Below are 12,208 nucleotides of genomic sequence, written 5' to 3'. Positions count from 1 at the left end.
CGTGCCCCTGTGTGAGCCTGAGTGCTCTCCCACCTGAAGTCTGTCCCTCAAAAAATGGGCATGTTTTCTAGGTCCTCTCTTGGGTTCTATTCCTTTCCCTTCATTCGCAGTCCATTCTCAGGTAACTACTAACATTTCCATGTTGACCTCTACCCTGCAGTTTCCCAACTCTGTATCAAGTGTCGGTTTACTTTCCTTCATCCTGCTTGGTATTTAGAAGCACTTTTAATTTGAAGACTCACGTGTTTCTGACATTCTGGAACATTCCCACCTTTTATTGTTTTAATTATGCTTGTCTGTCATTCCCTTCATTCCTCTGGAATTCTAATTAGATTAGATTGGACCCTTAGCCTATTGTTCTTGTCCCTCATAGGACTCCTGTCTTTAAAAAAATCTTTCCATTCTACTTTCCAGATGCGTTTCTGAGCACGTTTCTTCTACTGTGTTTATGTCAATTGCTACATTTATCATCTCTAGGGTTTCTAGTTGGTTCTTTTTAAATATATGCCTGTTTTATTTCTGCCACTTCAATATTTCACAATTTCTTATCCCTTTTTATGGGTATTACCCCATCATATATTTAAGTTTCCTAAATATTTATTTAAAGCTCTTTTCAGAATGTTTCATTATTTTTATTTTGTCTGGAGTGAATTTATCTTTTTTTAAAAATTTTGATTTAAATTCAATTTAGTTAGCATATAGTGTATTATTAGTTTCAGGGATAGAGTTTAGTGACTCATCAGTTGCATATAACACCCAGTGTTCATAACATCAAGTGCCCTCCTTCATGCCCATCACCCAGTTACCCCATTCCCCCCAACCCCCTCCCCTCCAGCAACCCTCAGTTTGTTCCCTGTAGTTAAGAGTCTCTTATGGTTTGTCTCCCTCTCTGATTTCATCTTATTTTATTTTTCCTTCCCTTCCCCTATGTTCACTTGTTTTGTGTCTTAAATTCCACATATTAGTGAGATCATATGATAATTGTCTTTGTCTGATTGCCTTATTTTGCTTAGCATAATACCTTCTACCATCCATGTTGTTGCAAACGGCAAGATTTCATTCTTTTTGATGGTGGAGTAATATTCCTGTGTGTGTGTGTGTGTGTGTGTGTGTGTGTGTGTGTGTGTGTGTGTGTATACACACATTTTCTTTATCCATTCATCTGTTGATGGACATCATCTGGGCTTTTCCCATCGTTTGGCTACTGTGGACAATGCTGCTATAAACATTAGGATGCAGGTGCCCCTTTGGATCACTATTTTTGTATCCTTTGGATAAATACCTAGTAGTTCAATTGCTGGGTTGTAAGGTTGTTCTATTTTTAACTTTTTGAGGAAACTCCATACTGTTTTCCAGAGTGGCTGCACCAGTTTGCATTCCCACCAGCAGTGTAAGAGAGCTCCCCTTTCTCCACATCCTCACCAACATCTGTTGCTTCCTGACTTGTTAATTTTAGCCTGGAGTGAATTCATCTTTCAATTCCTGCTCTCGATGGTAACATTAGCATTTGGTTTGTGCATGTGTTTTGGAATTTTGGGTTTGTCAACTCATCCTAGGTGGCGATTCTCTCAATCTCTCTCTCTCTCCCCCTCTCTCGGTGCCTCTTTGCTCACACCTCCTTCTGGCTAACGGAGGCATTGACCTGGTCCAAGTGGGGCCTTCATCCTGGAGCAAGGAGTGTTGTCCTGGCAGGAGGATCCGGATATACCAATGTATGGCTTAGCTCAGCTCCTGGTCAGAAGGCTGGATCCGTGTTTCCTCCCTTCCCTGTAGGCTCTTAGTCCCCAGTGCCCAATAGGATCCCACCGCCTTGTTGGATCTGCCTGCTCTGGGCCCCGAGTCCAGCAGTATGGCTTCTCTAGCTCCTTCTCATCCTGTGCACTTGCGTCCAACGCAGATCCTCAGGGATGTTTGGTTGTTTCAAGTACCCTCTAATTTTACATTTTCTCTGTCCTTCATCTATCATTAGTGTATATTTAGAGCAGGGGCATGTGTGTGGCACCAGCACCTCGAGCACAAACACCATCTTAACCAAAGCTTCAGGCCAAGATTTTTACTTTCCACAAGATTTTGCAAACATCAGCTATTTTAAAAATGTTTAAGTTGTACTGCATTTCCAAAAGCAAACACGTATAATTTGGTATTTTTGATTTCCAGAGATGCTAGTGGATCAAGGAGAGGCCGGGGGGAAGACCTGAGATATTCCACTTTCAGGTTTCCCATGAACAACACATTTCTCTTGGTTTCTCCAGTTCTTACTGCTGGTAAAGCATTTAATAGTCCACGTTCCCTTCATTTGGTCTGTGTTTTCATTTGTTTAAATAAAATGTAATGGGAGTTTGCATTTAAAAATGTTTTCTAACAAAATTATATATATTCTATATACCAGCATACATTATATATATAATTTATATTACTATGTAAATAATTATAGGACACATTTTATTTATATTTTATTTTTATAATATGTAATTATATTATAAAATATGTTTATATATATGTATGTGTGTGTATATATATATATATATATGTATATATATATTATACCCACTTTCTGGCAGAAAGGGGCATGAGACATAGGGAATCAAGGTTGATATATTTGTACCTTTGGTTCTTCTTAGGTCTGTTAAATTCCTGATTTTCTTCCTGACACTTTCTAGTTTCCAGAGCCTATGAAAATTGGGGCAGGAGTCAGTTCACCTTAGAACCTGGCTTTCACAATGTCTCCTGCATTCTCTTTGCTTCTGTTGAATCAATGGCAGCAAGTGGATGGAGTCATGTGCAAGCCGCTCAGTAGACCAAGACCTCTGTTGCAGGGATGAGGCAAACACGCCTTTTCCTTCCAGCCCCACTGTCTGGAACTATACTTTTTATTATCTAGAGAAAAGGTGAAAGGCTGGGTGGAAACCATCTGTGGCTTTCATGCTGTGGCGTCCACCTGTGTAAAGATTACTCACTTGAGTGACGGCACTACCGCAAGAGGGCTGGCGGCGCTGGGCTGGGGGCCACGGACCACAGCAGCCACCACTGCGGTCAGCAATTATTCATCCAACATCAATTATAGGCAAAGCACGGTGCTGTGCACAGCGCTGGGAGTGGGGGACAGAAGCAGAGTCAGAAAGACAAGTCCTGGGCACCAAGCGGCCTTAGGTAAACTAAGGTAACATGAAGCAGTTCTCCAACACATTAAGGGTAAGTGACTGGTGTTCCCAAGGTATAATTCCCCTCTAACACCTTAAATACACATACACACACGTGCGCACGCACACACACATGGTCTATTTCTTTTGCATTCAGTGTAAATACCTTCTTTCCTTAAGATTTGGCATCTTCTTTGCAGCGTTATCTTAATTTATAAAATGCTAACAAACACATTTAACCACTGATGTCTCAGTTGGTAAGCTTAATTTCCTACTTTAAGGGCTTTATGTATCTCTGCTTTCCCTTGTTTCCTGAAAATTCTAACAGGTAACCTAAAATTTAACCATCAAGAACATGGAAATATAATGCAGGAAGAATTTAAAGGTATATTCCTCCATTTATCAGTAAAGTAGCACATACCCTCCTTACTTCTGGAAACTTAATCCTTTGGAATCTCTCTCTTTTTAAAAGTTAAATTAACAACACTGACATTCCTAGCCATGGGTTTGGCAGAGGAAGAGTCTGGTTATTTAACTTTCTGTAACTAACTAGATGAACTTCACTTGTGGAATGTAGTCTACCCCAGAAAGTTTGCTCTTTGTAACTTTATTATATCCCTTTACTTGATGTTTTATTTAAAGACCATCCTCTGAATTGATAGATCTAGCAAAAGGGCTCCTAAAATGATCTGTATAATCTTAGGATTAAAATATTTCAAAATTAACTTACTGAAATATGAAATTTATTGGTGGCTAGAAAACTAAATGAACTATAGATTAAACAGAGTTGATATATTTGTACCATTTGTTCTTCTGAGATGGATTAAGCTCCTAATCTTTCTCTTGGCATTTTCTGTTTTCCAAAGCTTGGGAAAATTGGGGCAGGAATAGGTTTATTACATTTGGTTGGTCTTAGAACCTGGTTTTCATTAATATTGAAAAAAAATTTTTTAAGTTCAGAGTTTAACCAGAATTTTAATAAAATATCATTACTTATTTGTCCCCATTACATTATACTTTAAGGTTTTAAGTAGATTTAAGTTTTAGACAGAGATACTTAGAAATATTTGTAGACCAATGCAGATTTAAGCAGGAGCTCTTACTCTTTTAAGCGTAACTAAAAATACTACTTTAAAGAAAGAAAACTAAAAGTTAAATACGAAGTGGAAAATAAATCTTAAAACAGAGTTATAGATGAAAACGATTTTCTTTTTCAACCTCACCCAGCTTTGCTCACCTTCAGCCTAGTCTCTGGTCTCACATCTTGGTTTCTCGGTCTGTGAGGTGGGGTGAATAATGAATCCCGCATGAATTTATTTTTATACAGTATTTCTTGAGGAGCAGTTAAATCTGATTTCTTAAATGTATCAGAACTCAACAGTACACTGAAAACAGAAGATTGTGTCTAATTATTTTTATAATGTGGTATCAAAATTAACACAGGGATCAGTGTATTACCTTGAGGTCTTGAACAATAATAGTTAATGCAGCACGTCAACCTTAAAAATTTCATGGCCTGAACACATATATACTTGCTCTTCATGATTTAGAAGTCATAGGTATTCTACAGATTTGGGGTTGCTTTTAAGCCTTTGTCAATAAACTAATGCTGGTTGCAATCTACTACGAGTTGTAGTTTGGATATTAATATACTACTCACATATAATATAAATGGGGATTTTTAATAAGACTCATGAAAACTACAATAATTAACATTGATTAAGAGCTGTCTATGTGTCCTGCATCATAGTGCAGGCCTTCCGTGCATGCCAGACATTTTTATTACAAAAACACTGCAGGGAGCTCAGACTTACTTTCTAGCAATGCTGAATTTTCCCTAGCCACACTACCGTACTTACTTCGGACACCCGCAATGTACTCACCAGCTTTGCAGACTGCATAATTCTTTATGAGCGAAGTGGTTCCTGGTAAGAGCATCATCAGGAATTAAGCTCTGACAACGAGAACTCGGCTGACACGGTGGCCGCTGACTCGTGTGGTGCCCGTGGAATCTAGCGAGACAGTTCCAAGCCCTGTTGACTCTGCCACGTTCACTACAAACACAAAACAAAACAGAAAGAAAAACCAACAGGAGTCTGTAAAGAAGCACGGGAACTTATTAAAGGTACAAAGGAAGAGAATGCCAGAACATGAAGATACCATTTATACACCTTTGCTTTTCTACAAGTCACCACCCTCTAATTTTGAGAGAGCAGACCACAGAACTCCTGAAGGATTCCTCACCCCACCCCCACTGGCTCAGCACCTGGGGGGCTCCTGGGCTGAAGAGCCTCCTTCCCCGCCCCTGCACTGTAGAGTGCTGAGGAAAAAGCTGAAGACAAAGCCCAGTAGGGATGATCTCTTCTTTCCTACAAAAGAAAAGATCCGATTGGTGGAGAGAGAAATCATCTCCACACTGGAAGACAGAGGAATGCCAAAAATAAAGAGGCTTTGTCAAATTTAACTCACTATTTTCATTCCTTAGCTCTGGCAATTCGAAGATGAAGGCTTTTGGTTACAGCACATCACAGGTAATGTAAGAAACCAGCTTCACCTGAATGAGCACTGCATGGAGGAATCTGTTGGAATGTGTTCTGTGGCCAAAAATAATTATTTTTTTGGGGGGGGGAAGGTAGGGGGCAATTAAAGAGAAAGCACCTAATGAAACAAACATCCCTAAAATTTAGAAAGCCTGCTAGTGAAATTAATTTGAGGGCTCCACACCTACTGGGACGCTTGGAGGCTTTAACATCAGGGTGAGGTGGCATTTCTCCCTGTCAAAAAAAAAATGACTCTTCCCCTCTCTTGTTAGGCTGGCTCTCCACGTCTGGGGAGCTCTGCGGGTACAATCGGTCTCGGGGCGGACAGACACAAAGAGAGCTGGGCACCCCAGCTGCACTCTGCACTGCAGGACACACCTGGACAACAGCAAAGGCTCAAAGAACGCAGGAGAGCAGAGGAGAGGATTGCCTCCAGAACACCGGGAGCTTGGCACCACGCTCATCTTTGAAACACACATACGGAGCACGCTAATTTATCCTCCTCAGAAGGAAGCAGCTCCAAAAGGACTGCTCTCATTGGACCCCAACAAGAAGGGAATCACCCTGGAAGGGACACCTTAGTGACCCACACACACACCTGCGGGGGACCCAGGCGGGGCTAGAAGGGGAGCAGAGTACACACGGGCCCTGCTGCGGAGGTCAGCATCCGCCGCACTCCCGCGCTCGCCAACGCGCCCGCCCACGGGGATTTCTGCCCGCGCGCTGCTGTCCCTCCACCCTTGCGTGCCCACGCCCATCGTCCTCGCCCAGCCCCGCGCGCCCGGACCCAGCCCCGTCCGTCGGAACCCCGCACCCTGCAGACCCAACACCTTCGGAACCCAGCACGGTTGGAGCCCACCCCCGCCGGCCCCAACCCAGCCCCGTCGGAACCCAGCCCTGCCTGTCCAGACCCAGCAGCACCCTGCAGACCCAACACCTTCGGAACCCAGCCCCACCCGGTCGAACCCAGCGCCGTGCGAACCCAGCACGGTCGGAAGCCAGCACCCTGCAGACCCAGCACCCGGCAAACCGGCACCTTCGGAACCCAGACCCACTCGGTCGAACCCAACATCCTGCAGACCCAACGCGGTCGGAGCCCACCCCCGCCGGCCCCCACCCGGCACGGTCGGAACCCACCCCTGCCGCTCCGGACCCAGCACCGCCCGGCCCCGGCGGCGTCCGAACCCCGCCCCCCGTCGGAGCCCCGCCCCGCCCCGGACCCCGCCCCGGCCCCGGCGCGCGGGAGGTGAGGCGGCCCGGCGCGCGGCGGCCTGTCGGTGGCCGGCGCAGCAGCACCTAGCGGAGGCCGCCCGAGGTGCGGCGGTGCGGGCGCGCGGGGGCGGGCACGCGGGCGCGGGGGCGCGCACGGCGGGCGGGGCGGGGCGGGGCGCGCGGGCGGCGTGTGCGGGCGCTCGGGCGCACACCGGCCGGCTGGGCTGACGCGGGGCGGGCCGGCTGAGGCGGCCGAAGCGGCTGGGAGCCCGGGAGCCCGAGGCGGCGGCGGCGGAGCCCGCGGAGCCGCGGCACAGCGCGGGGCGGCCGAGCGCGGGGAGAGCCGGGCCCGCGGACCCGTGGGCGCGCGCGGTCCCACCCGGCCCGGCCCCGACCCCCGCGGCGCCGCGGGCCGAGGAGCGCGGCCGGGAGGATGTCGGCGAGCGGCCGCGACGAGGAGCGGCGGAAGCTGGCCGACATCATCCACCACTGGAACGCCAACCGGCTGGACCTGTTCGAGATCAGCCAGCCCACCGAGGTGAGCGCGCCGCCCCTCCCTGCGCCGCCCCTCCCCCTCCGCGGAGCCCCCCTCGGGCCTCCCCCCCCCCGGCCGGCGGAGCCCCCGCGGGGACCCCCCCCGCCGACCCCGCCCCCCCGGGGCCGCGCTCCGCGCCCCAGGACCCGGGGGGCCCGCGCCGGCGGACAGCGGGCGCGGCGCGGTCACCTGTGCGGCGCGGGGCCGGGGGCGCGGGCGGGGAGCGCGGTCGCTGACCGGGAGTCGTCGAGCGGCGGCTGGGCGGGGGCCGCGGGCCGGGGTCTGCGCCGGGAGGCCGTGCGGTGGGAGGCGGGCGTGACCCGATGGCGTTGTCCCCTGACTGCGGCGGCGGCGGGTCCGCGTCCGCTCCGGGCTGCGGGGAGCGCGGACCTTTGTCACCCCGGCGAGCATGTGACCGGCGGTGTTCTGCTTCAGCGGGTTTGAAAACTTGGGGGTTGCCAGCCGCGAGTGCAGAGTCGATATCAGGAAAGTTCCAATGGTGCGCATTTGCTGATAACGCAGCCCGGAATTGAACTCCGGGGGAGAGAAAGGCTTTCTCCCATTCGTCGCCGGCCGCCCAGGTTGAAGCCGGGGCGCCCCTCCCCCCCGGGCCGGCTCGGGCGCCCGCGGTGACCCGGCCGGGGGCGGGGGCGGGGGCCGTCGGGGAGGGGCCCGGGGCCGGGGGGCCGGGGCGGGGGCGGGGCCCGTGCAGGGGGCCCGGGGCCGCACCCGCGCCGCTCCGCCGCTCCCGGGCCCGCCGGCGCGGCCTCGCCTAGGGGCGGCCAGTCCTGGGCGTGCTCCCGAGAAGAGGAGGAAATCACACTTGCTCTTGGCCTAGGACAATGGCAGTTGTTTATAGCGAAGCTGCTCGAGCAGTTCTGAAGGGTTTTTTAGAAAATAGGTTTGAGTCCGGGTCTGCGGGTTAGGAGCGGTGACGTGGGAAAAGAGGAGAGAGGGGAAGTCTGGCAGAGACCTGGAGGTGGTTTCATAACAGTAAACGCTGGGAGTTGTATCTCATGCCTGAGTTGTAGTTGCGCAAACTTGGACAACATGCCGCGCACCTTGCGCTGGATTCAGGCATTCTGGGGAGATGATTTTAATAGCTCCTACTTTTGACTGGTTCTAATAGCTAATGTAAAGTCAGTATTATTGGGTAAGGTGCCTTTATGCACCAGTCATGTTTGCCAGCTTGAACATTCTCATGAAATTTCATCCTTTTTGTCATCATTAGCCCCCAGACTATATTTTTGAGTGAAGTTGGCATTTACGATTCCAACTTCCTGGACTTGTCTGTGGTTGGAAGGATTTCTTCTGTCTGGGTGGGTAGAGCCCTTCATGCCAATCCTTAGTTGAAGGCACATTATTAGGTTTGGGTTGCCAGCTCCAACACTACTCAGTTGTTCCTGATGCGCAGTTCATCTTAAATGATTTTCAGCTGGGTCCTACTAAGCAAATTAGTAATACGTAGTTGTGCTCATTCATGGACTTAGCACGTCTTCTGAAAGGTGATATGCAGTAATTTAACTTTTAGCGTGACAATAATGGATTCATTTTTCTTATCTCTGGTTTAAGAAATTGGGATGTAAAATATTATCATGGTAGGTGGTTGGTTTGCTTTTCTCCTTGAATGAATCTATTTATAATTGTTTTTTCAGAAATTGCCCAAGTCTGGTTGAGAAAAGGAGTATTTTTTCAATTTAGTAATAGATAATTTAGTTTTCCCTTTGGGATTTTGAATTGCGTTGGCATTTTAAAAAAATCTAAATCAGAAACAGATTATAGTTAATTGGTCTCAAAAAGTGTATTTTTAAGCACTCAATTGAAACGTTTTTTTCTATTTTTCTTAGAGATACTCTAGGTATTAAAACTGGCCTGTCATTTGGAGAGCTACTTTTTACATAGCTACTCTGCAGGTGAGAAGTTGCTGTGTATGTGTCTTGAAGCAAAGCAAATTTGAAGGACTGGTTTTGAAAAGGATTATGAATTCCATTTAGTAGTTTCTCCTCTCCATTTAACACCTGATCTCTCTTTAGAGCTGGTTCTCCAGAATTATTTGGGATAGCTTTGCATAATGAAATAAACTGGTTTTTTAAAATGTCTGATGTTATTTATAGTAGTTTTTTCATTTTCTAGAACCTAGCTCACACTTAATACTGTGTGTTCTGGAGAACCTTCGCATACTATTAAATTTATTCTGGTCTTGCAGGTTGAGCTTCACATTTAATAGGGTGTATTTTTCATTATGATGTAGGTAACGTTCATGTTAGTAATTCTCTAAACCAATATTTCAGCGTTCATGGTTTCACTTTGCTTTATTTAAACGTGCGTCTAAAAGTGCCTACCATCTGATGATGAATTTTTATTTGGGCATCACGAATCATTTTTTTTTTTAGCTTTCTCTAAGAATGTGTGATACAGGTCTTTACTATTTTCAATAAATGTTAAGCAGATTTACTACAGAATTTGATTTGTAGGAATGCGATTTAAGCCTTATATTTAAATATTTGGATATTCTTTTTATGTATCTATATGAGAGTACAGTGGTTTTATATTCTTTTGGGGGTGAGGGTACAGTAATCAGTATCTATTGTCAAATTTTATAGCTACATTAAGCATTTGTGTTTGGTGGCTTAAGGCAGTCTTGATAACCACTGATAATTCTGTGGTTTCTGTGTTCAGTATAAGATGATAAACTTGGCTTTTTGGATTATATTTACTTTTTAAGAAAATTAGAATGTGTCCTAAAATCAACCTGGTTAAGTTTACTTTTTCCTTCATAATCACATTTATGTGTAAAAGGAGGGCTTCCAAAGAAAAAGCAGGTTATATTTTGTCATTGTGTATTTTTCAGCCCCTTCCTCACTTGGGTCCTAGATTCTTTTGAAATTGTAAAATGAGAGTTGATTTAAACTTAATGTTGATATTTTTTATCACTAGGAGATTGATGTTAAGTTGAACTAAGATCCTGATTACTGTGGAAAACTATAGCCCCTAATAAAAGCTTCTTAAAGCTTTTTAGTCCTGTTGTTTTCTTAATGTTAAGGCTTTCTTTCTTTTAGGGATTTCTCATTATTATGGCAGAATGCTTGTTGCTAATCTTTACTTCCCATTACTTCCTCAGAAGAGGGCTTCTCTGATTACCCGAAGGTCTCCCTCTTGGTTTTTGGAGTTCTGTTGTTTAACTTATCCCAGTTTGTTATTATAGCCATTGGTTTCTGTTTCCCTCCCTGATTACATGAAAGCAAGAGCTAGAATTTTATTTTTTTAAACATCGTTATGTCTTTTACTGTGGTAGGTCCTCAATAAATATTTTGCTGAAAAACTGTTGAATATGGCTTCCTTTCTGTATATCTTTCTTTTTTAAGATTTTATTTGTCAGAGCATGAGAACGTGAGAAAGCAGGGGGAGGGGCAGAGGGAGAAGCAGACTCCCTGCTGAGCAGGGAGCCTGATGCAGGACTCATCCCAGGACCCCCGGGATCATGACCTGAGCCAAAGAAAGGCAGACGCTTCACCGACTGAGCCACCCAGGCGCCCCTGTATACCTTTCTTCTTGACAAAACAAGGGGTATATACATATTAAGAACTTGGCGACATTATGTTAGGCTATTAAAGATTTATGTTTTCCTGTGTTACTCTTTTGCATAAAGGTTACACCTAAATGCAAAAACTATTCTAAGTAGTTGACTGTTTTGCTTTACGAGATAGTTCTTAAAGTCAGTTTTTTAGAAATAATATATTGAGTTCACTATCTTCTTTTGATGGGAAAAATATAACCTAGAGTTTGTACATACATCCACATTGCTTTATTAAAGGTGAATATGTTATGTTTTAATATTCTGATTAATCTTCAGAAGTAATGTGGTGATTCATATTACCCAGAGGTATGTGTAAAACACTTCTGGTTTGTCAGCATAGATGGAGTAGTAATGAGTTGCATAAAGTATAGGTAAATCTGTATTCCAGACTAGTGCTTGGGTTGTCACTCTGCTTTATCACAAGATTAACTATATCTGAAACTGTTCTAAAAACAGCAGTTGTCTTAGTATCGATACTTTGGAAGATCTCTTTTTCCGGTGACTAATATACAATGATACAGGCAGGCAGCTGCCAGTGATGTGTTTTTAGTATTTATAGGCATCTCTGTCTTTTTTTTTTTCTTTTTTTCTTTGAAACTCATTGGTGGTTGTAACTTTTTTTTTTTAACCCTTATTTTCTTTAAGAACTGGTTAAGATTTGTTTGTATGGGTGTGAGCCTGTCAGTCTGAGGTAAACCCTTGTCCAACACTGTTGAACATCTTAAGTTGAAACTGCATCTAGACTAGCTTGAGTTTGCTCTCCTTCTGCCAGTGAAAACTGATTTTAATTTCTGCAATTTATAGACTTAATGGAATGTAACTGTTGTAACTAGGCTTTTCTGGACTATAAAATTTGGATTGTGGTTCATAGCATGGTAGAAGTGTCTCTTTCATGTTCTTGAAAAAATGAGTCACAGAAGATCAGGGTATGTACCAGATTGGTGGGAAGCTTCTGAAAAGAAGGTTTAGGGTTATGCCATTAAGGATTTAATTGAGTGGTTGTACTGTGGAAGGCATTATTCCTAGGTGTTGCTTATTCTGGTGGCATAGGTTAATTTGTTTGTAAGCAGTTTTACCAGACTTGAACTTGGGCATTATACCCAAGTTCAATTATTCAACTTAATAATAATAGCAATTATTTTGATGTAAATCTGTTTTCCTTTATTATAAACGAAATGGTTATAGTACTGCAAATAGAACATAA

General features: G+C 45.2%; 1 protein-coding gene across 1 annotated transcript in view; it reads left to right on the top strand.

Moving 5' to 3' along the window:
- Positions 1 to 7,325: 7,325 nt before the first annotated feature.
- AFDN (afadin, adherens junction formation factor) overlaps positions 7,326 to 12,208 on the top strand; it is a 144,878-nt gene continuing 139,995 nt past the window's right edge. Inside the window, exon 1 of the mRNA XM_088023795.1 lies at positions 7,326 to 7,430. Within this exon, the coding sequence (XP_087879921.1) occupies positions 7,326 to 7,430 (105 nt within the window). The remainder of the gene's footprint in view (positions 7,431 to 12,208) is intronic.

This window comes from Eumetopias jubatus, unplaced genomic scaffold (assembly GCF_037043125.1).
Source record: "Eumetopias jubatus isolate StellerSeaLion01/CBP00866 unplaced genomic scaffold, mEumJub1_p1.0 scaffold_6, whole genome shotgun sequence".
Taxonomy (NCBI): Eukaryota; Metazoa; Chordata; class Mammalia; order Carnivora; family Otariidae; genus Eumetopias; species Eumetopias jubatus.
This window is presented reverse-complemented; position numbering and strand designations above follow the sequence as displayed.